We start from the raw sequence: 27,721 nt of genomic DNA on the forward strand, positions 1-27,721 counted from the left end.
ATAATACAATTTTCAAGGTCATACCATACCGTCCAATATAATTCTAATGAAATTTTTATGTAAATAGATAACTCTGGCCTATCGTTGTTGGGTTGATCCGGTTGGTAGTTCCTACATCTCATGTGTCTCCACGAGGGCTTACAATAGTTCTTGTGCACATAGATAGACAATTGTGTTAAGTTTTCATGCATACGAAAGAAAAATGTCTTCACAACGAATGGTTCTTAGCAACAACACAGTTCATCTTTGGCCCACGTAACCTTAGCTCGATTCTACAACAAAGCCTTAATATTAACTCAACAATTTTGAAAAACGAGCATTACTGCATACCAAAAGTATAACAAACGGTTAGAACGCTTGTCCAAATTTAGTTCTTATTCAAAGATAGGTATCCTATTTCCAATAAATAAGATTGAACGAACATGTCAAACCTCAATTAAAACACAAAAAATGACTCTAAGACAGTCTCAACAAGAGAAAAAACCAACATAGATTGAAGAACCATTCGAATCGAACTGAAATTAGGGAAATAACCACTTCCTATGTCTGAACACTAGCTTAAGCACAAGAACGTGTTGGTTATAGCATCACACCCCTGCAAATTCTATGTGCTGCTATATCGTCCATACTCTTTATTTAAGGCTTGCTTGCATCCAAGTACCTTGTTGTGGTTGTAACATTGTGGTCGTCTCCTCTAAACTCTTGGATGCACGATAAAACAAGTCATAGCTAATTTTACATAGAAGAATATAAAATTTATAGAGAAAAAACATTAAAATGTATAAAAATATTAACTATTATTTTAAGATTGACGTTTCGATTTTTCATACTCGTGTTCTTGTGATAGCAGGACAGCAATTGTGCGGCACTTGTTCTAAACAAGCGAACAAGTCAGCATTGAAAAATTCGAACGTCGCGAACAATGCCGACGTATATGCGGGCATTAAGTCACATTACGAGAAAAAGTTTAGAAAACATGAGCAATGAAATACATTGGAAACAGGTTTGAAGAATTGAAGAAATGAAAGTTATATGACTATAAACAAATAAACGAAATTTAGAATATGTATGTTTATATGGGTTGATAATTTGATTAACTCGAATAACCTAACTCAAATCATAAATGTTGAATTCAATTATTGTGTTTTTTTTTTGAATTTGGGTTGGATTGAATTTTTTGAAAACGTTAGCCAGTTAAATTTTTATTTAAAAAAAGAAACTTAATTTAATTTTTGAAAACGTATTTAAAAAATAGGGGTAAAAAGAATAGATAAATAAATAAATAAAAATACATGGTGGATTTGGTTTAGAGATTTAAATAGAAAATTAATGATTTTATTTTTACATTATATTTTTAATAATTAAGCTACAAGTGGTCTTTTTTCTAAAAAAAAAAATATTTTTTTTCAGGAACAGTGTTGGAATCTTACTAAATTAAAATGTATATTTTTGGAAATAAAATCCCATATTTGGTTATTTGTTTTCTTTTTATTAAATATATATTTTTTGAAATTGAAAAAAAAAAACTATTAATAACTATTCTGTAGCTTTTTAAATTGTTTTTTAAAAAATTGCAATATTACACTTGTATTTCAAAACTAAAACAAAGATAAATATTGGAAATATTATTTTTATAATTAACTTAAAACATATGTAAAAATTATTAATATATATATTTTAAATTTTTGAAATTGACTTAAATAGGATATATTAATTAGTCAATAATCCCAAAATATGTAGGGCTCAAGGAATTAGATAATTATTGGCCAGTAATTAATATGACGTGGAGCTTACGCAATTAAAAGATAAAATCGAAACAAAAACTGTTTTTTTTTCTTTACTTATCCGAACAGTATTTAATTTGGAATTAAATGTCTTAAAACAGAGCCCAACGCCGAAAGCCTAAAACAGAATCAGAGAGAGAAAACGGTTTTTCTCTCGATGGAAGACGAAAATAAACTCTAGTCATACGGTTTCTTCCTCGGGGGAGAATCCTCAATCATTTTTTGATGACTGAAAATTCTCCATTCATTTCAAAAAATTCGTCTGCTTCGTCTCTTTCCTGTTCGTGGCTTTCTTTTGTCCTGTTTGTTTAGAATTAATTGTATTAGGATTTTTTTTTATTGTTCCACTGGGAGGATCAAAATGAGGATTGAGAAGGAGGCCGAGGCTGTTTCAGCGTCCCGAAATCATCTGGTTTTCGCTTACTATGTTACTGGTCATGGATTTGGCCACGCTACTCGCGTTATTGAGGTCAGCTTTGTTCATCCAATTCTATTGATCGTGTTTAGAATCAACTTTTTTTTTTTTTTTTTTTTTCCTTCTGGTTTGATCTTGTTGATGAGAAATTGTGAGTTTGACTTATGAACATGGAACCTGTAGGGCTGGAGATTTCGAATTAAGCTGAATCATCGAGGAATTTTTGGGTTTATTTAGCGTGTTCCTTTTGAATTTCGATTTTGGGGTTTTGTTTTATGTGTTTTGCTTCGTTGAGGGAGTGGTTATATGGGACGTGAGAATTTTCCCATTTTTGTTTTGATTGCTTACTTTTTACTCCGGCGATCATATCCTGATTATCGAAGATGTTTGACGTAATGCTTATGTGAAAAGGTGGTTCGACATCTTATACTTGCTGGGCACGATGTTCATGTGGTCAGCGGTGCTCCGGAGTTCGTTTTTACTTCGGCAATTCAGTCTCCTCGGTTGTTCATACGAAAGGTAATTTCAATTCCAATGGCAGTTCAAGAGATTCGTTTCCTTTCTTTTATGAAAGTTTAATTTGATTTTCATTCTTTTTCTTTGATGTTTAATCAATTTCTTGTGTTTTACATTTGCGATGCATTTTTGAATGCATGACCGTGTCATTACTTAGAACAATCAGTATAATTTGATTTGGATATGCAAACCATGTCAATTCTTATGCGACAATGATTCTGTAGTGTTTGTAAAAGTCTCATTACTTATCAGGTATTGTTGGATTGCGGAGCTGTTCAAGCAGATGCACTGACAGTGGATCGGTTGGCATCATTGGAGAAGGTGAGTGGAGAAATATTTAATGTTTTTTTTCTTGTTTATTGTGAGATCCCACTTCAGTTGGAAAGAGGAACGGAGAATTCTTTATAAGTGTGAGGAAACATCTCTCTAACAAACGTGTTTTAAAATTGTGAGATTGACCACAATACATAAGAGGCCGAAGCTGACAATATCTCCTAGCGGTGGGCTTGGGCTGTTACAAATAGTTTCAGAGCCAGACACAGGGCGGTGTGCTAGCGAGGACGTTGGACCCCCAAGAAGGGTGGATTGTGAGATCCCACATCAGTTGGAGAGGGGAACGAAGCATTCCTTATAAGGGTGTGGAAACCTCTCCCTAGTAGATACGTTTAAAATCGTGAGGCTGATAGCGATACGTAACGGGCCAAAACAGATTTATCTTCTCACCAATTATTTGTTTCCATTATTCTCCCCTGATCCCTTAAGAAAAGAAAATACATTGAAGGCTGGAGCTACCGGCTACTTCACTAAATTCTTATTAGTTTATGCTTTATCATTTTCTTTTTCCTTCTAATTGTGTTGGCGTTTTTTTTTTTTATCTATTAGTATCATGAGACAGCTGTGGTGCCTCGTGCTTCTATTCTGGCAACAGAAGTAGAGTGGCTCAATTCAATTAAAGCTGACTTAGTGGTAAATGCTTCTCATAGTATGTATACTAAATAGTGCAATTCAAACTGCATAATATCATTATGATGATTCATTTTAGGCTGTTAATTGGTTGATTATCATTATCATCTAATATCAAAAACCCAAGCGGGAGATTCTTTTGCTTTAAACCACATATTTAATATAAAGAAGGCTTGGCGGATTTGCTTTTGTTGCCATGATAAGCAGGTTTCAGATGTTGTACCAGTTGCTTGTCGTGCTGCTGCTGATGCAGGGATTCGATCTGTTTGTGTCACAAACTTTAGGTAACTTAATGTTTATCAATTTCTTATTACTCAGAACTGCCAATATCTCTTAAATTTTAATGTTCTTTTCACTTGGCACTAAAAGTAGATTTGGCAATATCTTGCATTGTTCCAAAACTCTCTTGTTTGGCTAATGATCGTTAGTTCTTATTTGCAGTTGGGATTTCATCTATGCGGAGTATGTGATGGCGGCAGGGCATCATCACCGTTCTATTGTCTGGCAGGTGAATCAATCTCTTTCTTCATTAATGTGTTGCTGAGGCCTTGATCATGCTGATTAGAGCTATATGAAAAGAATATGGTCATTTTATTATCTCCTCGGAGTAGCCCTTGGTTGGTCATTTCTTGTTAATTTGTTATGTCTCTTCACAGATTGCAGAGGATTATTCACATTGCGAGTTCCTGATTCGCCTTCCCGGATACTGCCCAAGTATTAATGTCCTACCAATCATTTTCTTAACGATATCACAACTCATGGCTCTGGGTATTCTCTTCTTTACATTTATAACTATACAACACATCCACCTTTTGCAGTGCCTGCTTTTCGCGACATCGTTGATGTACCTCTAGTTGTTAGAAGGCTTCATAAGCAGCGCAAGGAGGTACTGTCTTGTGGAGTTCTGTTAAATCTCTTGATCATTTTAAGTCATTAACGCTGTCTTGATTCATTATTATAGGTCAGAAAAGAGCTTGGAATTGGAGAAGATACAAAGTTAGTTATCCTCAATTTCGGGGGCCAGGTTTGTCTCAGTATTAATGCTTTCATTGCTTTCTTTTATGAAATTGAGATGCCTGCAAAGACGGTATAACAGCTTTCGCTTTTGAGCAAGATAAAATTTCAAATGTAGCCTTATAAACTTATTAGCTTTTCCCTTTCTTGTTTTTGTCTATCTCACTGGCAGCCTGCCGGCTGGAAGTTAAAAGAGGAATACTTGCCCCCCGGCTGGCTGTGTCTGGTATCTTTTGAACATCTTATTTCCATCATTTTCATAAGATAGTTAGGTGATTCTGTGATCACCAACACGACATTGTGGCATTTTGATGATTGGTTCAGGTTTGCGGTGCTTCCGAAACTGAGGAAGTTCCACCAAATTTTATCAAACTTGCAAAAGATGCATATACACCTGATCTAATAGCTGCTTCTGATTGTATGCTTGGTGAGTTATGAATAATTTCGTCAGTTGTTGGTCCCTGAGCTTAATTGGATTAACAGAGGTAGATTAATATTCTTACCGTTCTTTCAGGCAAAATTGGATATGGAACTGTCAGTGAAGCATTGGCATTCAAATTACCCTTTGTCTTTGTTCGTCGTGACTATTTTAACGAAGAGCCATTCCTTAGGAATATGCTTGAGGTGAAATTGGATCGCTGTCTTCTAATGTGTACTCCATGTATTCTGGTTGTTCATAATCTAAATATTTCATCATCTCATGAGCAGTATTATCAAAGTGGAGTTGAGATGATAAGAAGGGACCTACTCACAGGTCATTGGAAACCGTATCTCGAACGCGCAATTAGTTTGAAACCTTGCTATGAGGGTGGCACCAATGGTGGTGAGGTATGGTCTTCTACACACTGTATCAGCATGTTCATAGCAGTTCTTCTCGATTCTATTTGGTTTGTCTACCTTTTTCCATCAATAAAGATGAAGCGCTTCTCCTTTTTCGTTCATGGGGTACGATTGTTCTAGTTTCTAATTCTCTCCTTGAAAAGTTTAGGTTGCAGCTCATATCTTGCAGGAGACAGCCAGTGGCAAAAACTATACATCAGATAAGGTCAAAATCAACTTTAGTGTACTCGTTTTTTATCACTCGTAATGACGATTATTTCCGTAGCCGAGTGAAATTTTTTGTTTGCATATGGTTGGTGTATGAAACATCTTGTGTTATTCTCATTTTTCTCTATAGTTTAGTGGAGCTAGAAGATTGAGGGATGCTATAGTTCTTGGTTATCAACTCCAAAGGGTCCCAGGACGAGATCTATGCATTCCAGATTGGTATGCCAATGCTGAAAGTGAACTTGGTCTTTCGTCACCACCATTATCTGTAGAAGGGAGGGGCTCTCACATGGAATCGTGAGAACTTTTTGAACTTGAAATGTAGTTTTATCTTGAAAACAGGTAGATTCTTGTTTTTTAATCTAATAATCTGTTGTTGTATGATCATGACTTTTAATAGATATATGGAAGACTTTGATGTGCTTCATGGAGATGTTCAAGGTCTTTCTGATACAATGAGTTTCTTAAAGAACCTAGCTGAATTGGACTCAGTATATGATAAGGGAAACGCTGAGAAACGCCAAATGCGAGAGAGGAAGGCTGCTGCTGGGCTTTTTAATTGGGAGGTTGCAATTTTGTTGTCTTTGTTGTTATTTATTTTTGGTGAGGATTAAATGGGAATACTTATTATATGTATATTTGTGTATACAGGAAGATATTTTTGTGACGAGAGCTCCAGGAAGATTGGATGTCATGGGAGGCATTGCTGACTACTCAGGAAGTCTTGTTCTTCAGGTAAAGTTACACTTTTGTTCTCAATCTTCAAATACTTATTCCTTATTTATAGTAGCGATTCTAACATGCTCTTTCCCTCTCTCTTTTGTTGTTGTAGATGCCTATAAGAGAAGCATGCCATGTAGCTGTGCAAAGAAACCATCCGACTAAGCACCGCCTCTGGAAACACGCTCAGGCTCGCCAGAATGCCAAAGGAGAAGGGTCCAAACCTGTTCTTCAAATTGTAAGTCGTAATGTTAATCACCATGGACTTATCTTCCTTTCGTTTTCTCATTAATCATTATTTTCTCTACTTGATTAGGTGTCGTATGGGTCTGAGTTGAGTAACCGTGCCCCGACGTTCGACATGGATTTGTCGGACTTCATGGATGGGGATAAGTCAATGTCATATGAGAAAGCAAGGAAATATTTTGCTCAAGATCCTGCACAGAAATGGGCAGCATACATTGCAGGCACCATATTGGTTTTAATGAAGGAGTTGGGTGTTCGTTTTGAAGATAGCATCAGCTTGCTGGTAGGCAAAACAAATTGTGTTAATTATTTTGCCCAAAGTATTATCTTTTCTAAAAGAAAATGTGATATGTGGGATAGTTTTAGGGTCTTTTGACATATTACTTAATAAGAAAGGTTTTAGATAAGTTTTTCCTTCAACTTTGGAGATTTCTCCACCATTCAGGATGGATGTTCTAATTGTTCTTGGTCATTGACCCCATTTAATATGGGACAGGTTTCGTCGTCAGTCCCCGAAGGTAAGGGTGTATCGTCATCAGCATCGGTGGAGGTTGCTTCAATGTCTGCCATAGCTGCTGCTCATGGTAATTTCTAGAACCTTTGCCTTGTATGGAGTAGGCATTTGACAATGAATGAAATAGAATGAAATGGGAAAATATTGCAGGATTAAGTATCAGTCCAAGAGATCTGGCACTGCTTTGTCAAAAGGTATGAACTTTAAAACTGAGGTTGATTTTGTTCAATTAGGAATCACGGACTCTCCATAATGATATGATATTGTCTACTTGAGCATATGCTCTCATGGCTTTATTTTTGGGTTCTCCAAAATGCCTCATACCAATAGAGATATATTCCTTATTTATAAACTCATGATCATTCCCTTAATTGATGTGGGACTCCTTTTTCAACAATCCTCCCCTTGAACAAAGTACACCATAGAGCCACTCCCGAGGTCTATGGAGCCCTCAAACAGCCTCCCTTCCCTTAATCGAGGCTCGACTCCTTCTCTGGAGCCCTCAAACAAAGTACTTTGTTTGGCACTCGAGTCACTTTTGACTAAACTTTCAAAGGTCCCAACTTCTTTGTTTGACGTTTGAAGATTTTATTGACATGACTAAGTTAAGACACGACTCTAATACCATGTTATAAATTATGACTTTTCACAATAGTTTGATATTGTTGTCCCTTTTAAGTCTAAGCTCTCTTGGCTTTGCTTTTGGGTTCCAAAAAAGACCTCATACCAACGGAGATATATTTCTACTTATAAACCCATGATCAGTTCCTTAATTAGCCGACGTGAGATTCCTCTTCCAACAATCGTCAACAAATTATACTATCTGTATATAGTCTTTTTGTTTCTTTTAAAGAACTAAGTAGTGTTCAAAACGTTAATTTACTAGGTGGAGAATCACATAGTTGGAGCACCATGTGGAGTGATGGACCAGATGACGTCCGCGTGTGGTGAAGCTGATAAACTGCTAGCAATGGTGTGTCAGGTATGATATCATAATATCCCGTCCAATCAACGCTCCATTAAACCTAAACCAGAAGAAGCATCATGTTCTTCAAAATTTACAAAAGATGGCTCGAGAATGATGATGAGCTTTTCTTACTCAACGTGGGATCTTTTTGACACACAGCCCACTCCTCCTAGGCTGGGCCAGGTCCCAGCGACCCCTTTGTGAGGAGACACCGAAGGTGTCCATGAACATATAGGTTTTGCCGTCCGAGGGAGGAAGGGTTCTGAAATACCTAGAGACCATTTTTCATATATTTCATTAACAGCGACCCCATATAGGGCCTTTTAAGCAGTTTTTCACTAATATACAAGCCTGCAGCTCGCAAATAATTATACAGGGTAATACTAATACTAACGTGTATTGGAATTGGATTTCGTTTTGTTTTTCAGCCTGCGGAGGTGATTGGGCTGGTTGACATACCTCGTCACATTCGATTTTGGGGAATCGATTCAGGAATTCGACACAGGTATCTTTACATCTTTTTGTCAATTTTATTCACTTTTTTTTGCCAATTACTTTGATTCTTCAATGTTTTTTTTATCAAGTGTTAGAAGTAGGTTTATGTGTTTAAAAAAGTTTACCTTTTTCCTCTTTATATCAACTTTTCTTTTCCTTGATAAGTTGTTCTGTTTTTAATATATTCTCTCTATCATACCTCTTTGGCTCTTTCCAACTTTTAGCTTTTTCTTTCTTACTTTTAATTTGTTTCTCTCAACTTTTTTTCTCTATTTTTCTTTTCTTCCAAGTCTTTTAGTTTTCTTTCTTTCTTCAATGTCATCTTTCTAACCTTCCCCCCCTTAAACTTTGTCTTTCTAAATTCTATCTTTACAAAGTGTTCTATTTTCAAAAGACAGAAAACATCAAATAGTTGTTAATCTTCATTGTTGGTGGTGCAGCGTTGGTGGGGCGGACTATGGGTCAGTTAGAATTGGAGCATTCATGGGGCGGAGAATGATAAAGTCAAGAGCATTGGAGTTGTTATCAAACTGCTCATCACCGGCCAATTGCATAAGCCAGGATGACTTGGAGGACGACGGCATCGAATTACTGGAAGCCGAATCCTCCTTAGATTATCTATGCAATCTCCCGCCTCACCGCTATGAAGCCATGTACGTCAAGCAGCTGCCAGAGACGATAACAGGGGAGGCTTTTGTCGAGAAATATTCGGATCATAACGATGCTGTTACGGTGATCAATCCAAAGAGGGTTTATGGAGTCAGGGCCTCTGCTCGTCATCCTATCTATGAGAATTTCCGTGTCAAGGTTTGCATTTGCATTGGCATTTACATTTTGCAATTTCAAGTACTCTCCATAGTAGACACATTTTAAAATCATGAGGCTGACGGCGATACGTAATGGGCAAAAGCAGACAATATCTACTAGTGATGGGCTTGACCTATTACAAATGGTATCAGAGCCATACACCACCAGTGAGGACGCTGAGCCCCCAAGCGGGGTGAATTGTGAGATCCCACATCGGTTGGAGAGGAGAACGAAACACTCCTTACAAGGGTGTAGAAAACTCTCCATAGTAGATAGATTTTAAAACCGCGAGGTTGATAGCGATACGTAATAAACCAAACCAGACAATATCTATTATACATATGATTGATTGATTGGTGGATGTTGAATATGGTTATGGCTTGGATTTGAAGGCCTTCAAAGCGCTGCTCACATCTGCCACTTCTGACGACCAACTTACATCTCTTGGAGAATTGCTGTATCAGGTACTACCATATATATGCCAACTGTTACAAAAGTTTTCTAATTGAAAAAACCAAATAAAAATGGTAATATTTGTATTGTGGTTGGAGCGCAGTGCCATTATAGTTACAGTGCATGTGGGCTGGGTTCGGATGGGACGGACAGGCTCGTCCAATTGGTTCAAGACATGCAGCACTCGAAGGTATCCAAATCCGAAGATGGGACATTGTATGGAGCAAAGATTACCGGTGGGGGCTCCGGTGGAACCGTCTGCGTAATGGGTCGAAACTCCTTAAGCAGCAGCCACCAAATCATCGAGGTCTCTTGTCTTTCTTCCTTCTGCACTTCCTCTGTTCCCTCCCCATATGGTTGTTTATTTGATTCTTGTAAGCTTTAATTGGTGATTCAGATACAGCAAAGATACAAAGGAGCAACAGGGTTCTTGCCATATGTGTTTGATGGTTCTTCCCCTGGTGCTGGTAAATTTGGATACCTCAAAATTCGAAGGCGCTTATCATCCCTCAAAGCTAAAGAGCAATAGCAAGAACATCATTCATACACTTTCTTGAGATATAATAAGGTATACTACCTCACAAATACGAGGTGAGGAGGATTCGAACTTATATGGACTTACTTTCATTCATCGCTATTTATTTGTGGAATAAAATAATTTAATAATTTTTCATTTAAGGCTTTCATGATCTCGGTTCTTATTATGATAAGATTATTGGCTTTCTCAATAAATTGTTATTAGAGAGAAAATGAGTATAGTACTAAACGTTCATCCATATTTGAATGAATTCTAACAATGTAGGAAGAAGCTTCACATGACCATTATGAAAATCATTTTTTTACCCACCAAAAAAAAAAATTGAATTTGGAAGAAATGTGATGGGGAGATGTATTTTATTATTGGTTTGAAATTAAACAAAAACAAGCGGAAGTGGGACCCAAAGAACGTGGGTAACAATAAAGAAATGGGTGTCTGCCACGTGTCCACGTTATTATCTTTGAATAAAAATATTCCCGTTTGGTGATCGATCATCCACCCTCGTTGTTGGATTAGTAGCTGTAATTGGCTGGCTATATCCAATCAGTGTTGAAATTTGAGGGTGCCAGGGGTATTTTCGTCAATTCGTCAACACCACGCCAAAGAGTTGTTGAGAATTTGTCAACCCGAGGAGGAGACAGACTGTACACCCTCTCCCTATTATTTTATCTTTTTTATATTTTACCCAATTCCCGCCTCTCATAATCCAACACGTGTCCACTATAAGGGTATTCTTGTAATTTTACCACCTATTAATATTATTTATTTTCTAATAATACCGAAATTAAAAGATTAACAATGGGTGCTGTGAATGTTACAATCTAGCCCGTATGTTGTGTCCATTTTGTGCAAATTATATTTATTTGTAATTAATTAAAGTAATAAATACACGATTTTTATCTTTATTGTTCATGCCTGCCACTAACTTATTTTTAAAAGATGTAACATTACTAATTAAACGACAAAATAGACTTAGAAACGAGGGAAGGAGTAGTCAACCGATGAACATCTCGGCCATTGAAAAAATAACACATTCGTAAATCTAATTTGTTAGATCTACCCTCATTAATATCGAGACGAACGCTCGAGTTCAAAATTACCATCATACCCCTTGAAGTATCCGTTACAAGTCGTTCGGTGCACATGGGTTCCTCGAAGATGTGTAATATAAAATTTAAAATTAGAGGACCTTTTTATGATTAAAAAGTAATTGGAAAGAGTAAATTATTTTTTTAATGAATGTAATTATGAATTATAAGAGAAAAAATGATTAAAAAAATGAAAAGGAAGACAATTGGGGAATCTGAAGCATTATTGGGGGAAGAGAAGGCTGTGTTTGAAGCCTTCCACGTCATCACTCTCTTTTATTTATTTATTTATTTATTTAATTTCTTTCTTTTTTGTTTATATAAATATATATCTTTGCTATTGCTTTTCATTTCAACTTCCCAGAGAGAGATGAAGATGGGTTTTCAATTTGTAATGGTTTTGGCCTTATTTGCCACTTCTTCAATGGCTCAGGCTCCCGGCGCTGCTCCGGCTCAGCCACCCACCACTCCGGCCGTTCCTCCGCCGTCTACTCCTCCCCCAGTAGTCGCTCCCGCCACTCCACCACCGGCTGCAACCCCACCTCCCGCCACTCCTCCACCAGCCGTGACCCCACCTCCTAGCCAACCACCATCATCCCCACCGACCCAACCACCAGCTTCACCTCCTACATCACCAACCCCACCACCAAAGGAAGGTCCGGCCTCATCTCCGACTCCATCCTCTGCTTCGCCGCCATCACCACCCTCGGAAGGAATGGTCCCGTCCGCTAGCCCTGGACCCAACTCGCCGCCACCTCCACCGGGAGACAACGGCGCAGCCACGGTAAGCCGGGGAGTGATGGTGGGCGGTGCTGTGGCAGGAGCTCTGTTGGCAATGGTGTTTGCTTAGATAGATTTGTTGAGGGAATTTAAAATTGAAATTGATGTAGTGTTCTTTGCTTAAAATTTGGTGTATGTTTTGTGGATTTGGAGTTTGATTATTGATTTGTTGTTGTTCTTCGGTGATTCATTATTCTAATTGTTGGTTACATATCATAGTGTACATCCAATTATCTTCAATAAACATTCATACATTTATGATTGTTTCAAATATTACAAAACATTTATTCAGCATTTGCATAATGAATTTGCATTAAAACAGAGTAAAAGTTTCTCCAGATCTGGAACAAATTACTACCATTTTTTTTAGATATAAAATAAAATATTCCAGGTCCGATAAATCTAGAACAAGACGTTTTAGATCTGATAGATTTTGAATGAAATTGCTCTATACGTTCTATAATGTTTCTCATCTCAAATCTAAAATAGGTCTAGTTTACTTGTGCGACTGTAGTAGGACGTCCTGGGGCAGGATGTTTATAAGCGATTGTGCAGTACTCGCTCTCAACTTCGTGTTAGTCAACTAATTCAAAATCGTGTTGCCTATAATTGGATGACGTATGCTCAAGCCTCTGACTCATGTTTGATAAGAACGTTTTAAAAAATGATGGAAAGGAAATTTTTGAAAGAGAGTTTGAAAGGAAGGTTGAAAACAAAGTCATAGACTATAAATGAGAAAGGCAACACAACGGCTTAGATAATATATAATTTAGTAGTAAAAAGAATTGACGACTAGTCACATAGGGTTTGACAGTGAAAGTAGTAATGGAAATGAGTAAAGTGATACAACACAAGAGGTTTAGCATGCAACGAGTATGCGGCCATGGGTAAGATGCCTACAAGCATGATCCCGACACTAGACCTAGATTGGCAAGTCAAAGATGAAAGAAAGAAAAGACCTTAAAGTTGAGCCAATAGATTTGAGTGTGAAGTTGAGTTGTCTAAGGGTGGTTTTAAGGGTGTCCATGAGCCGGTTTGATTGGTTGAATTGGTAACCCAATCCTCCTCCCTATTTATGGGTTGGATTATTAGGTCGTAAAAAAAATAATTTTTTTTTGAGAACTTCCATTTATCTACGGTTCATAATAATTTAATATAATCTTACATAAAATATATTAAAGATTCACAAACATAAATTAATCTATAATCATTAAAAAAAATTATTCATCGACGTCCCGAATGGTAATATTTAATATAATTCATAATAAAAAATGTTATAAAAATATTATTATAAAACTATGCATATCCAACAAATAAACACATATACACAGACTCATTTCAAAACAATCAATTTAAATATTACATTTAAATTACGATTCAAAATTGTTAACCCGACGATTAATATAATATATGTTTCTAGACTCATTTAATTATTATGAATATTTCTTTCATTTTCTATTCGAATGAAAAAATTTGTAATAGCTCACATCTACTGTTGTTAGTAGTTATTGTTCGTTTTATCCTGTTATGTATAACGGTTAGTTTCACGATTTTAAAATAGGTCTTTCACACCTTTATAAAAAATGTTTCATTCTCCACTCAACCAAACGTGAAATCTCCTAATTTTTCATTTGTACTTGGGAAACTTAGACTTGGTGTCCAAGGAGGCGTTGAAAAAACGGGCAGCCTCAGCCGTCGGCCGTCAGCAGCCGCCATCTTTAGTTGTACAAATATGCCTTACACAGCTTCTTTTCTCTATTTATTCTCCTTCCATCTCTTTCTTTCTCTCTTAAAATGGCTACAAACATCATAGAACAGGAATCCACCGTACCCCTTTTGCAATCAAAGCCTGAGGACAATGGCAATGGAGCTCTCCCGACAAGGATTTGGGTCGAGTCCCAAAAGCTCTGGCACATCGTCGGTCCAGCCATCTTCAGCCGCCTCGCCTCCTACTCCATGTTGGTCATCACCCAAGCCTTCGCCGGCCATTTGGGCGACCTTGAGCTTGCCGCAATGTCCATCGCCAATAATGTCATTGTCGGCTTCGATTTCGGCCTCTTGGTAATTTCCTCGGAGCTTATACTCAAAGTGGACAATATTATGATTTCTACGAAATTAATTCGTCGTTTTCCAGTTGGGGATGGCCAGCGCCTTAGAGACGCTTTGTGGGCAAGCTTATGGAGCCAAGAAATTCCACATGTTGGGGATTTACATGCAGCGTTCTTGGATTGTTCTGTTCATTTGCTCTGTTTTAATTTTGCCCATTTATTTATTTGCAACCCCTGCTCTGTTGCTTCTTGGGCAGCCGCCGGATTTGGCAGAGCTTGCAGGGAAAGTGGCGGCGCTATTAGTGCCTTTGCATTTCAGCTTTGCTATTCAATTTCCTGTACAGAGGTTCCTACAGAGTCAGTTAAAGACAGCGGTGATTGCTTATGTTTCGCTGGTGGCGTTGGTGGTGCACGTTTTGGTCAGCTGGTTGCTTGTTTATAATCTGGAGCTTGGGCTTGTCGGAACCGCCATTACCACCAATATTTCGTGGTGGGTTTTGGTTTTGGGGCTTTTTTTTTACGCCGTCTGCGGTGGCTGCCCTCTCACCTGGCCTGGGTTCTCCGTTGAAGCTTTTTCTGGGCTCTGGGAGTTCGTTAAATTGTCGGCTGCTTCAGGAATCATGCTCTGGTTTACTCCATTTTCTCTCATTGGGTTTGTGTTTTTGTTTGTCATTGATTTGACTTTGAGTTATTGAAATGTTTTGCAGTTTGGAGAATTGGTATTACAGAATATTGATAGTGATGACTGGGAATCTGGAGAATGCTAAGCTCGCAGTGGATGCTTTGTCTGTATGGTAACAAATCTAACCCTGTTGTCATTTGTTTAGTATCCATTGTTTGTGCAATTCCTCCTAAACAAAGAACACTCAATTTTTGGTTGTATTATTCATTTCCTTATTGCTACTTGCAACTAAATCCGTTACCAATCCGTGTCCAGTAGGTAGGGGTGTTCTTGTGACTTGAAAATTCTTGCTATCAAACTCAAATCATAAGGGTTGAGTTGAGTTGAGTTCAATTTGATTTTTCAATTGAATTGAGGTTGAATTTTTAGAAAATTGAAAATTTGGTTTGACCCTTTGTGTTGTGACTTCATTACCCAACCCAACTAAAGCTAGAGAGTTTGGTTGAGTTAGATGTGAACCCTACTGGGTTCATGTGAGATTCCACATTAGATGAAGGGGGGAATGAAACATTTCTTACAAATGTATTAAAACATTTCTCTAAAATATGCATTTTAAAATCATGAGGAATTGATGGCGATACGTAATAAGTCAAACGGAGAATATCTACTCGCAGTGAGTTTGGGCTGTTACAAATGGTATCAGGGTCAAACACCGAGCGGTGTGCTAGTGAGAACGCTGGGCTCCCAAAGGGGGGTGGATTGTGAGATCCCACATCGGTTGGAGGGAGCAAGGAAGCACTGCTTACAAGAGCGTGTGAGGTTGACGTGGATATAATAGACCCAAACTCAACCAACTCAAAATTTCTGGAGTCCAACCGTATACACCCGGTATTAATAAGTTTCTTATTAGACTTAAAAGGAATAAAAAATCGAAAATTGATGAATGTAGTTGGACATTCATTTATGTATAACAAGGTTAGATTAAAACATCTTTTCAATTTGTGTTGTCTCTTTGTTCTATGAATTTGATCACAACACCCCACATTTCCTATTAATTTAACGCAGCATGACGATCAACGGCTGGGAAATGATGATCCCATTTGCGTTCTTCGCCGGCTCCGGGTAATTTTACTTATATGCCCCTTCCTTCCTCGTTTTATTTTACTATTTATGTGCAAATTCTTAGTCACTTGTCTTATTTTAGTAATGACATCGCATGTGCCAAACAGCATCCTTCCAAACCCATCCTTATCTACATTTTATTTATTTATTTATTTTCTTTTTGTTTTTTTTAGATCAAAGTCAGGGTTTAATATGTCATTTTGGTTTATTTTTTCTTATATTTTTTTAGAACAAACTATAAAAACAAATTATATTTATATCTATATATATATATATATCTTATTCAAAAAAATTGTATGTACCGTTTTAATGGATCTGTTAATATAATATTTATTTTAAAATGTTGAATAAGTCGGGTGTTAAATATAAATTTAAAAATTTAATTTATGAATCAACCTTGAAACTTAAATAAGTTTGATTAGATTCTGACACAATATCTACTCTTAAAAGTGTGAATAAATATGAAAATATTATTACTCATAAAATACAGATTTAAAAAAATAAAATAATTAATTGATTATGAATATATATATTTCATAACTGTTATATTAATATTCATGAAATGATAAATAGGGTGTTTGGTAGCATATTAAACACAAAAATCACCCTTCTAATTTAGTGGAGAAAGGTTTAGACACAAAACAAAAGGTGTTTATATATATATCTCTAGCTTTAGCCTTTTCGTACCAATAAAGATGATAATAATACAATGCATGATTCAACTTCTAATCTATCTTTTGATTTCTTTTTGCATAATACATTGAACGGGAGTGTTATTGTTGTAACAACGCAAGCCTATCACTAGTAGATATTATTTATTTTGGCTCGTTACATATTGTCGTCAACTTCGTGGTTTTAAAACGTGCCACTATGTAAAGGGTCTAGCCCTACTCCGACTAGTGCCTCGCACCGTCCGATGACTGGCTCTGATACCATTTGTAACACCCCAAGTCACTACTGGCAGATATTGTTAGTTTTGACCCATTACATGTCGTTGTCAACTTCATAGTTTTAGAACGCGTCTATCAGGGAGAGGCTCCCACACCTCTATAAGGAATGATTTGTTCTCCTCTCCAACGAAGGTAAAATCTCACAATAGTCTTTGCCCCACATTGGTTGGAGAGGGGAACGAACGCGATATGTAATGGATCAAAGTGAACAATATTTGTTAGCGGTGGGTTTGGGTGGTTACAAATAGTATCAGAGTCAAATATCATGCGATATGTCAACAAAGACGCTCGACCCATGTGAGATCCCACGTTAGTTGGAGAGAAGAACAAATCATTCCTTATAGGAAGCAGAAAACTTTTCTTAATAGACGCGTTTTAAAACTGTAAGGTCGACGGCAATATATAATGAGTCAAAGCGGACAATATCTTCAAGCGGTGAACTTGAGCTATTACAATTACGAACAATAGAACCATCCACATGTCTCTATAATGATATGGTATTGTCCACTTTAGACTAAATTTTTATTAATCTTAGTGTCAGTCAAACCGAAATATTTTATACCAATAAAGATGTCGTTTCTTATTAACGTGTTCATAGAGTGAGGGTAGCAAATGAGCTGGGAGATGGAAATGGGAAAGGAGCAAGGTTTGCAACAATGGTGGCGGTGGGGACATCGATCATAATTGGGCTGTTTTTTTGGATAATCATTATCACATTCGACACTCAGATTGCTTTGATATTCACTTCTAGTCAAGTGGTTCTAAAAGAAGTAAACAAGCTATCCATCCTCTTGGCTTTCACCATCCTTCTCAACAGCATTCAACCCGTTCTTTCGGGTACGTTAATCTTTCAAAAACGAATTTAAAAAGTTTTGTGTTCATCTAACAAAATTTAAGAGATTAACGAAACTTTTGAACGATCAAACACATATTCTATAAAAAAGTAGGAAGGTGAAGAATATTTTGTATAATTGAACATTCATTTCGAGCAGGCGTGGCAGTTGGTTCGGGATGGCAATCATACGTTGCGTATGTTAACTTAGGTTGCTATTACCTTATTGGATTACCTTTTGGGATTGTGATGGGTTGGAGCTTCAACCAAGGAGTTATGGTATTCTTCTTATTCATTCTTTCTATAGCATAACGTTTTTACGTTACTAATGATGTGTTGAAAATTAGGGTATATGGGCCGGAATGATATTTGGTGGAACCGCAATTCAAACGCTAGTATTATGCATTATGACCATTCGATGCGATTGGGATCGAGAGGTATCTTTTAAGAGAATAAGAAACTATTAATATTTTATTTCAAAAATACTCTTAAAATTTAAAAAGTATCATTAATATCATTAAACCCGGACTTAATTTATAAAATTATTAAGATTAAATTATATAAGTCTTGAAATTAATTTATATATTTTTAAATTTAATGTCTAATGAAACCCTAAACATTTATCAAAATATATATATTTATATTTATATATTAACTTTATTGGGTTAAAATTGATTAATTTTCAGGCCGAGAGAACAAGCTTGCACATTAGGAAGTTGGCAGAAGAAACTCAAGAACGGTGAGACTAATAATATACGTACTAATTATTTATTAAAATACTCAAGTCACGTGTTACTCTTATTTTTTAGGTAAATATAAAATACTTTTGTATGAATAACTACGTTACAGTAACAACTATAAAACTGAAATTAGTGTAGATGCATTTATGTTATTTTTTTTTGTAGTCTTTAAGTTAGATCACGACAATATTTTATCTTCTCATTTATGCTATATTGTTTTAGCGACTTTATTATAAACGTTTAAGTTTGTGACGTCATTATAAAATATTTTAAAGGAATGTTTTCTGTAAGATCATGTTATAAATGTAATATGAACATTAAAAAAAAATTAAATTAATAAAAAAATATTTTAAAAAATTTGAATAAATGTTAGTTTTGACTGGAAGATGGTTAATATTTTATTTCAAAAATACCCTTAAATTTTAATTTTTTTTATTAATACCTATTTTTGATTTTTTGTAATAGAATTTAAAAGTGAAATTTATGAAAAAATTAGTTTTTTTTTTTTTTTCAAAACTTAAATTAGGTATTTTAAAAATATTTTAAAATGTTGAAAAATAATTATAAATTTAAATTTTTTTGAAAATTTGAAGAATATATAATTTTAGATTAATTTATTGTCCGAAAAAGGAAATATTCATTCCTATAATTAATGGCATTTAATTAGATGCATGCTTCTAAGCACAAAAAACAACCAAAAAAAAAGGGAATGCATGGTTGTAATTTGGTTGGTAACATATATAGCTTAACATAACATCACACTTTACCCTACTCATATCACCTAATTTTACCATTTTTATTTCCCTATTATTGTTTTTTAAATACCCGTCTTTTAATCTCGAGTTTATTAGGATTATCGAGTAAGTGCCTCGATGAAATCATGGCTAATGCTGCTATGACTATAACGGGACCTAAAATTATGACATATTGATTTTTATCTTCGGATTGTTAGACGAACACGACTCTCCACAATGATATGATATTGTCTACCTTGAGCATAGATTCTTATGGCTTTGCTTTGGACTTCTCCAAAAGGCCTAATGAAGAGAGTATTCATTGTTTATAAACCGATGATCATTTCCTAAATTAACCGATGTGTAACTTTCATCATCCAACACGGATGTGCACAAAGGCATTGTCCTGTAGGAGCTTGTCTTGAACGAGAAGACTTCTTATTTAAACGAAAAATGAGGGGAAGTAGAAAGAGATATTTTAAATGTTAATATTAAAAAAAAAATCAAACTTCATAAATAAATTATTTATTTTGTCTTTTAATTGGTTTGTTTGGTTCTAAAGTCGTGTAGTTTAGTATATTTTATAAAGAAGGAAAATAAAAGGCCTCATTTTTGTTAATAACTTGACGTGACCATTAACTTGATGTCGCACGTGCGAACAAACCATTAAAAAAATAGATAATAAAGAAAAATAAATTATATGTCTCTTTAAAATATTCTTGTATTTTTATGGAAAAAAAAATGGCCTTTTTAACTTTCATTCCAAGCTGTTACTCTTAGGAGTAAAGTGAAAAAAAGTGAAAAAAATCAAAGGTAAATTACATTTTAAGGTTCCCAACATTTACCGAAGGGTTGGATTTGGTTCGGTCATGGTTCGCTGGGTCAATAGTCAATGAATAAGTCATCAATTCGATTCAACTAAACCCGTATAACTCAATTTTTCATGTTGATTTCATTCTCAAGGTTTATTTATCTTAATTCAATCCACCTAGATATGTATGCACGTCGTTGATCTATGAGTTGATTGTCAATTTCTATGATGTTGTGCACACGATAAATCGTACTGTTATATGAGAATCGTCGTAATTACCCATCTGTGTGTATGAGAATGACTACGGAGTTGTAGTTTTATTTTCACAATGTATACGGAAATTGATTAGTGATTTATAGATCCTTTGATTTATCATTTTTTTTTTTTTGTGATTGTATGTATATCTAACCCGAACACAAATTTCACCAAATATTCTAAAAAATATTTTTCAAATTAGAACAAGAGTGTGCCGGGGTCGTGGCATGGTAAAATGTGATTTTACTAGGGCGGTAATTTGTGGGGAAAAAAAAATTACCCCACGATTGGAGGAGTAAAAAAAAACAAGTAATTTGTTCAGGATTTGGGGATTGTCGATTAGTTGGACAGACAACTCCGTTGTGACGGGCCCCCGATACGCTGACGCCAACCAAATCTTACCGGCTTAAATCCCGATGCCCGAGCCGAGCCGAGCCGAGATATAGCCGGTGAGAAGAAAGTTGCATTTGGATTGCAATTTAGAGTTAATTTCATTTGGGATTTGGGAAATGGGAATGGGAACTCCAGCATGACCTAACCGCAGTCAAATTGTAACCCAAGTTTGATTTATTTAAAGAGAGAGAAAGCAGGAAGGCCAACTGGGTTCTGAACTGGCTTGCTAGCTTCACTCATCATCATCCTTCCCAGTTCTCTTCTATTTCCATGTTTTTTTTTGCTTAATTTGATCCGTCTTTCTTCTGGGTATTGCCTGTAATCTTCTAAAATGGGTTCTGAGGGAGAAGAAATCTTGAAGAACAATGATGATGAAGCAGGAAGAAGGAACAATTTGTACAGTGATTGTGAGCAGCTCTGTTCAACAAATTGTTCAGACATTTGAAAAACAAACCAAGAACAATCATTAAAATCATCATCGTCTTCGTTTTCTGAGTTTTCTGTGTGTTTAATTTTGTGCTGATTCGCAATCATGAAGAGACGATCAGATTCCATGGCTGCACTCATCTCCATTTCCCCAACATCAGGTTTACATTAAAACCACCAATTTCTTCTCCGTTCTGTTTTTGTACTTGTAATTTACAGACAAACCCATGTGGGTTTCTTTTTCTGTCTCCTACGACTTATGGTCAATCAACCAATCGGCTTGTTTCCTTTCTGGGTTTTGCAAGATTCGATGGATTTTTGAGTAATTCTTTGCCAATTTTGTGTACAGATCAAGAACAGAGTCCGAGAAATAAGAACAGTAACCATGTTTATGAGATGGAATTCCAGTGTATGCTTGATGGGTTTGATGAGGAAGAATTAGGGCATGTTTCTGAGAAGAAAAGGCGACTTGGTGTGGAGCAAGTTAAGTCGTTAGAGAAGAATTTCGAAGTTGAAAATAAGCTCGAACCAGAGAGGAAATTGAAGCTTGCTCAAGAACTTGGATTACAGCCTCGACAAGTGGCTGTTTGGTTCCAAAATCGTCGAGCTAGATGGAAAACTAAGCAATTAGAAAGAGATTATGGTGTTCTTAAAACCAATTACGACAATCTTAAACTCAGTTTTGAAGCTCTCCAAAATGATAATCAAGCTCTTCTCAAAGAGGTAAAAACTATAGCCCTCACCTGTTTTTTGAAGGTTCAGAAATGTTGTAATCATTATGAACTCTGTAAATTTATGTTAGCAGATTCGGGAATTGAAAGCAAAGATTCAAGAAGATAACTCAGAGATGTTGGCGCCGGCCGATTCTGAAAATGCTCTGATTGAACAAACTAAGCCGGAAATTACCGATGACTTCTCTGTTCCACCGGCGAGAAGCTTCAACAACAATGGCGGAGAAGGGGATGAGCCACCAACAAAAGATGGGTCATCCGACAGCGATTCGAGCGCGATTTTAAACGAAGATTACAGCCCGACGGCCGGCGTTTCTTCACCGGGAGTGTTGCAGAACAACAACCATTTCATGACGGGAGAGATACCTCCATCATCTCCCTCCATCGCCACCGCTGGCGTGAAACTGAACTGCGCGACGACGGCGCTGAATTACTTGCAGTTTCAAAAGGGGTATCAACAAACCCAGATGATGTTTCCGAAAATGGAGGAGCATAACTTCTTTGGCGGAGAGGAGGCTTGTAACTTCTTTTCCGATGAGCAAGCTCCGACTCTGCACTGGTGGAGCTGAATCCATGGCGGAATTGAAGAGAATAATAACAGAAAAAAAAGTAGATTTCGAAATTTGGGTGTGTCATGATGAAGGAAATGAATGGGATGAAGGAAGAAGATGATGAAATTGGAGAAAACATTGGAGAAATTGAGGTGGTCCTTTTTTCCTCTTCTTCTTCCATGGAAAATGAGGAGATCGTAACAGAAATCTACGCTGTAAAAATTAAAACCAGAAAAAGAAAAAAAAGAGAGAAAATCAAATAGGGTTTAGAAAATGATGTACTGGTGGAAATAATCATAGTGTCCGTTCTTTTGCCGTCGTCTAAACAATACTTTAAAATAATTGGTTAAAATGGATAATATCTACTATGAGTTCCGTTGGGTTTGTTAGGAATTATCGCTCACTCTCCAAGATGGTTTGCTTGAGGTGGTTAGGAATTAGGACTCTCCACAATGATATGATATTATTCCTTTTGGTATAAGCTCTCGTGGGTTTGGTTGGAATCAAACTCTTCTGAGCATAAGCTCTTATGCCTTTTCTCTAGGCTTCCCCAAAAGGCTTCATGCCAAGTAGATTTATTCCTTTACCTATAAACTTATGATCGTTCTCTAAATTAGCTAACGTGGGACTCACTCCCAATAGGGTGTCACAAATAGTATTAGAGTTAAACACAAAGCGACCATGTGTATAGGGAGCCGCAACTTTTTTAAAGCACCCTAAACCTTCCCCCAACTTTATGCCCTAAAAGTCAAGCCAACTTCAACCCAACCCAACCCCTCTTCATCGCCTTTTTCTTGCACACAAACAAGACCACTTTTTTCTTTCTTTCTTTAATTAATCTAGATTTATATTTTTTAAACCAATCTTTAATGTAAAACAAAATTACATGGTACATCCACTCTAATTGAATCCCATCACATGGCATAGTCGACCATCATCCATCGATAAATTAAATTCAATCATAAAATTAAAAGAACATATAAAATTTCTAGGTTTGTTTTTAATAAAAATAAAATATATTTATTTGTTTATTTTAAAATAGTTAATTAAAATTTATAAATTATATTTAAACAAGGGAGGGGGGAGAGGGTAAGAGAGAAAGAGGAGCACATGGGCGCTGACGTGTCTAGTATTGTGCGGTTGAAGCTGTAGTGATTGTGCGTACGTACTCTCTGACCTCCCTTTCATGTACACGTGTACGGTGATGGGACCTCTCTCTGTTTCTCCTAAATATCTATTTTTTTCCCCGCCTTCTTCTTCTTCTTCTTCTAAATTACACCTTTCTCCCTTCATTTATTTTAATTTTTATTTTTATTTCTATAATAATACTATTCCCCTTTTTCCTTTTTCTTTTTCTATTTAAAAACATTTTGATATTTACACATCCGCTAATTTAGGGAATGATCATGAATTTATAAACGAGGAATAATAACTTCACTGGTATGAGACCTTTTGGGAAGCTCAAAGCAAAGTCATGAGAGCTTATGCTCAAAGTGGACAATATCATACCATTGTGGAGAGTCGTTTAATTTATTTGAAGCTTTAGAATATGAACGAGAAAGAAAAGGGCATTTTGGTCATTTAGTTATTTTTATTTTAAATTGGTGTGAAGGTTTGCACCTCAGAGTGGAGGCAGTGTATGGGGTGGGGAAACAGAGAGAGAGAGAGAGGGGTTTGGAAACGCAACTTTGCTTATTATTTAAATAAATAAATAAATAAATAAATAATAATAATAAAAGAAAAGGCATGGGACCCACTCTCAAAGCTATACTACCAAAAAGATAGGAGTGGGCCCCACGCCAGGCATGTGATTGCGGGACCCATGTATCATTTAAACAGAAACACGTCACCGTCACTACAAACGGACAAAAATATAAAATAAAATTGTTTTTTTTATATTCAAATTACAAATCCCTCTTACCTTTTTCTCATAAATTATTAAATTATTAAATATATGTTTATTTAATATTATATTAAATTAATAAAAATATTCATAAACTAAAAAAATCTAAAAATATGTTTTTAAATAAAATTTCAAAACTACCCTTATACTTATAATAGTGTGTTTAAAAAAATATTAATAAAATTTTAAAAATAATGATTGGAAATTGTTATTGACACCAATAGATTATTTTCTTTTTAATCTCACTTTTTGAAAGCTTATTAATATTTTTAAAATTAAAAATATTTTCAAAAGATTAAAACTTTTTAAAAATCTTTTTATAATATAAAAAATATTTTTGAAATAAAATATGAAAAATTAATAACGGATGGACGGATAGGATTGAGTGGCTTTTCTAAGAAGCCTCTTGATTGGTGACAACTCTCAATTCCCTCTTTTGGACTTTGTTTTCTTTCGGAAGAAAAACAAAAATTGTTATTAATATATTTTATTTACTTATTTAATTTATTTAGATTCTCATGGAATTTGAATGAGAACAAATTTCAACCTCAAGGCTCATGTTTTTTTTTTCTAATTTTTTTTTAACGTCTAGAGAATTATTTCTTTTAATTATTTTACAAAATTTTATTTATCGACCACACAAATATTCCTAAGTTCCAATGCATCATTAAAATATTGGTTATAACGTTAAATATTCTTTATTTACATAATAATCTTAAAAGTAGATAGAGTTTGGTTGGATTGTAACTCTATTTTCGAATTGGTCGGGTTTGTTGGATGATGAAAGTCCCACATCGATTAATTTAGGGAATGATCATGGGTTTATAATCTAAGAATACACTCTTCATTGGTATGAGGCCTTTTGGGGAACCCTAAATCTCTACTATTACTGTATCGTTTGAGAGCTTATCATTTCTTGATTAAGATATAACTTTGATATCACTTGTGTCACATTATTCATTTTGAGAATAAGCTCTTATAATTTACTTCTATAATCATCCAAAATTTAAATTCTTCGTATCGAACATTTCCTTTGCTCAATACACATGAAGTCGAGAAGTGACACATGTCTTCATACGAGTTCTTCACGTGGCAATGCTTCGTTGGTTAAAATATAAAGTGGAAATTCAAATTGAAAGACTCTAATTTTGCTTTTATGCATAAAAAAATGGTTTGATTCACCCACTCCCCCAATTTATGCATCTCTCTCTCCTTTTTATTTATTTATTTATTTATCGACCAAATTATTAATATACTAATTAAAACCAATTAAAAAAATTAAATATAATTAGATAAAGAATATTTTAGAAGTTAGCTTACAAATTGGTGGTATGCTCCACTATTAGGGTTCTCTCTATGTCACAAAACAACCTTAATCATATTTTATCTCCCTTTTGCTTTTCATATTCCATTTAATCATTATAAAAAAAAAAAAAAAACCGCGAGTTATGTTTCTATAAATAACGTTTAAAAATTTCGTTCACGATTTTTGGCTGATATAGTCTTTACACTTCTTATTTTGTCGGGTAAGCATAAGTCTATCTGAATCAAATTCCCGGAGCTAATTTTGATTAGGGTTTGGATTTAATGGGGGTATTTGTTTTATTTTACTTTAAAAATTAATAATAATGGAAGATTTTGAATAATTTGAAATATAAAAAAAAATCATTTTTTAAGGCTTAAAATATCTCGAAATGGAGGAAATAAAAATTACAAAAGAAAAAAAGGGCAAATGGACAAAAATGACCCTATAGTGATGGGTAAATTAGAAATTTGGAAGGGAGAATGTTGTAATTCCGCGCAGTTGATAAAGAGCTGAAACGGCGGCTGGTGAGCTACGCCGAGAGGAATCAATTAATTTAAATTAAAGAAATGTGAATACGACAAAATTCCAAAGCTGAAATTTCAGTGAGGATGAAAGCGACGTCCTAATTTCTTCCATATTTCAATTTATTTATTTTCTCTTTAATTAATTAATTTATATATATATATATATAAAAAGAATATTAAAACAAAACTGTCCATCTCAACCTTTTCAGATTTCCCTTAGCTTTTCCCAGGAATCTGTTTATGAACACCAAAATTTAGTTGACCATTTACCACGACTTTTTTTTTTTAATATATCTAAGAAAAATTATTATTTTTTATTTATAATTTCTATTTTTTTTTTTACTTCAAAAATAGATTGGAAGTTTTGTTTTTTTTTTTTTTTATTTACAAAATAAATAAATAAATGAATAAATATTGAGAGGATGAGTTTATTTGATTGAAAATGGGTTATCAAACAATAAAACTAATTAATTAATTTAGAAATAAATGATTAAATATTTTAAGAATAAATTGTCAAAAGTCTCTCCCGTAAATAACCACTCCCCACTTGAGAATATCTCTCGTCCATTCCATTCATAATTGTTTCATTAAATCTCGAGAGGAATTGTGACCCAAAGGCAAAGATGAAGACGAAAAAGACTTCCTTATCTGAGTTTCGATGAACGGTGTGGGAGTAAGGCCATAGGGGATTATACTCCGTCGCTTTCACCATTCATCCACCTCATCAATCAATTAAATGCGAATATTCTAGAGTAAATAATAATTTTTAATAAAAATATGTTATTTAATCAATTCTATAAATGATTAAATTTATGAATTGGTGTTTATTAAATAGCCAACATAATGAATTTTGTAACTTAATAATAATAATAATACTATTGTTTTGTTTTCAAATTACCTCAAAATTGGGCTTGGTTTTGGGCTGGTTATCAAGCTATCATCAATGACTATTGTTCACATAGTTGGGCCTATTTGGTTGTTTTTAGCCCAAGCCCAAATGGAATTAAACTAAATTATGAGGCGGGTTGGGTGATTAGTGTTCCGAGTAACTCAAATAGAGTTCATATTATTTTTTTTAAAATTATATTTATCTACCATGCATATTAGGTTAATTAACTAAAATATTTTGAAGGTTAAATATCAAACATTTACAAGTCACAACACATCATTAACATCGGTTACGAACGTTAAATATTCTTAATCTTTTTGAAAGTAAAGTTGGATTGGATTGTAACCCTATTTTTGGATTGGTCGGGTTGAACCAAAATAAAAAATGTCACCCTAAGAAAGGGTAGAAAAAAATACCTTGAGCCAATGTTTGAGTACTAGGTGCTATGGCACTAAAGTAACCTATTGAATGGCCTTCAACAAAAGGGTACTTGTACCCGAAACTAACATAAGTGGGTAGGTAGAGAATACTTCGGGG

The 27,721-nt window shown here is 35.1% G+C and overlaps 4 protein-coding genes and 1 long non-coding RNA gene across 6 annotated transcripts; 4 read left to right on the top strand and 1 right to left on the bottom strand.

The window, feature by feature from the left end:
• Window positions 1-1,892: 1,892 nt before the first annotated feature.
• Window positions 1,893-10,645, top strand: LOC111482813 (L-arabinokinase-like). Its single transcript, XM_023128784.1, has 27 exons — window positions 1,893-2,253; window positions 2,611-2,718; window positions 2,968-3,036; window positions 3,598-3,681; window positions 3,886-3,962; window positions 4,120-4,186; window positions 4,335-4,392; window positions 4,497-4,564; window positions 4,640-4,702; window positions 4,865-4,918; window positions 5,017-5,119; window positions 5,207-5,316; window positions 5,401-5,520; window positions 5,681-5,737; window positions 5,870-6,036; window positions 6,140-6,305; window positions 6,391-6,474; window positions 6,572-6,697; window positions 6,776-6,988; window positions 7,202-7,289; window positions 7,370-7,413; window positions 8,106-8,201; window positions 8,615-8,691; window positions 9,122-9,488; window positions 9,881-9,952; window positions 10,045-10,248; window positions 10,339-10,645. Exons 1-27 carry the CDS (start codon window positions 2,146-2,148, stop codon window positions 10,468-10,470), a joined length of 2,982 nt encoding a protein of 993 aa, XP_022984552.1. The 5' UTR covers window positions 1,893-2,145; the 3' UTR covers window positions 10,471-10,645.
• On the bottom strand, window positions 9,447-27,658 carry LOC111482822. The gene is made up of 3 exons (XR_002718265.1): window positions 27,646-27,658; window positions 20,811-20,816; window positions 9,447-9,532 (listed from the first exon to the last, which is right to left on the bottom strand). It is a non-coding gene; the product is annotated as an uncharacterized LOC111482822 (long non-coding RNA).
• Window positions 11,921-12,563, top strand: LOC111482820 (classical arabinogalactan protein 4-like). Its single transcript, XM_023128793.1, has one exon. It carries the CDS (start codon window positions 11,938-11,940, stop codon window positions 12,415-12,417), a length of 480 nt encoding a protein of 159 aa, XP_022984561.1. The 5' UTR covers window positions 11,921-11,937; the 3' UTR covers window positions 12,418-12,563.
• Window positions 14,117-18,818, top strand: LOC111482817 (protein DETOXIFICATION 27-like). The gene is made up of 8 exons (XM_023128789.1): window positions 14,117-14,408; window positions 14,482-15,023; window positions 15,103-15,189; window positions 16,083-16,139; window positions 17,688-17,926; window positions 18,082-18,200; window positions 18,269-18,358; window positions 18,608-18,818. Exons 1-8 carry the CDS (start codon window positions 14,142-14,144, stop codon window positions 18,662-18,664), a joined length of 1,458 nt encoding a protein of 485 aa, XP_022984557.1. The 5' UTR covers window positions 14,117-14,141; the 3' UTR covers window positions 18,665-18,818.
• On the top strand, window positions 21,053-22,898 carry LOC111482818 (homeobox-leucine zipper protein ATHB-6-like). Of its 2 annotated transcripts, XM_023128791.1 has the most exons (4): window positions 21,053-21,441; window positions 21,630-22,003; window positions 22,086-22,591; window positions 22,792-22,898. In XM_023128791.1, exons 1-3 carry the CDS (start codon window positions 21,387-21,389, stop codon window positions 22,578-22,580), a joined length of 924 nt encoding a protein of 307 aa, XP_022984559.1. In that variant the 5' UTR covers window positions 21,053-21,386; the 3' UTR covers window positions 22,581-22,591; window positions 22,792-22,898. The 2 variants fall into 2 exon arrangements, with proteins under 2 accessions (XP_022984559.1, XP_022984558.1); XM_023128790.1 differs by having other exon boundaries at window positions 22,086-22,888.
• Window positions 27,659-27,721: the final 63 nt, after the last annotated feature.

Source organism: Cucurbita maxima, unplaced genomic scaffold (assembly GCF_002738345.1).
Source record: "Cucurbita maxima cultivar Rimu unplaced genomic scaffold, Cmax_1.0 Cma_Scf00008, whole genome shotgun sequence".
In the NCBI taxonomy this organism is placed as follows: domain Eukaryota; kingdom Viridiplantae; phylum Streptophyta; class Magnoliopsida; order Cucurbitales; family Cucurbitaceae; genus Cucurbita; species Cucurbita maxima.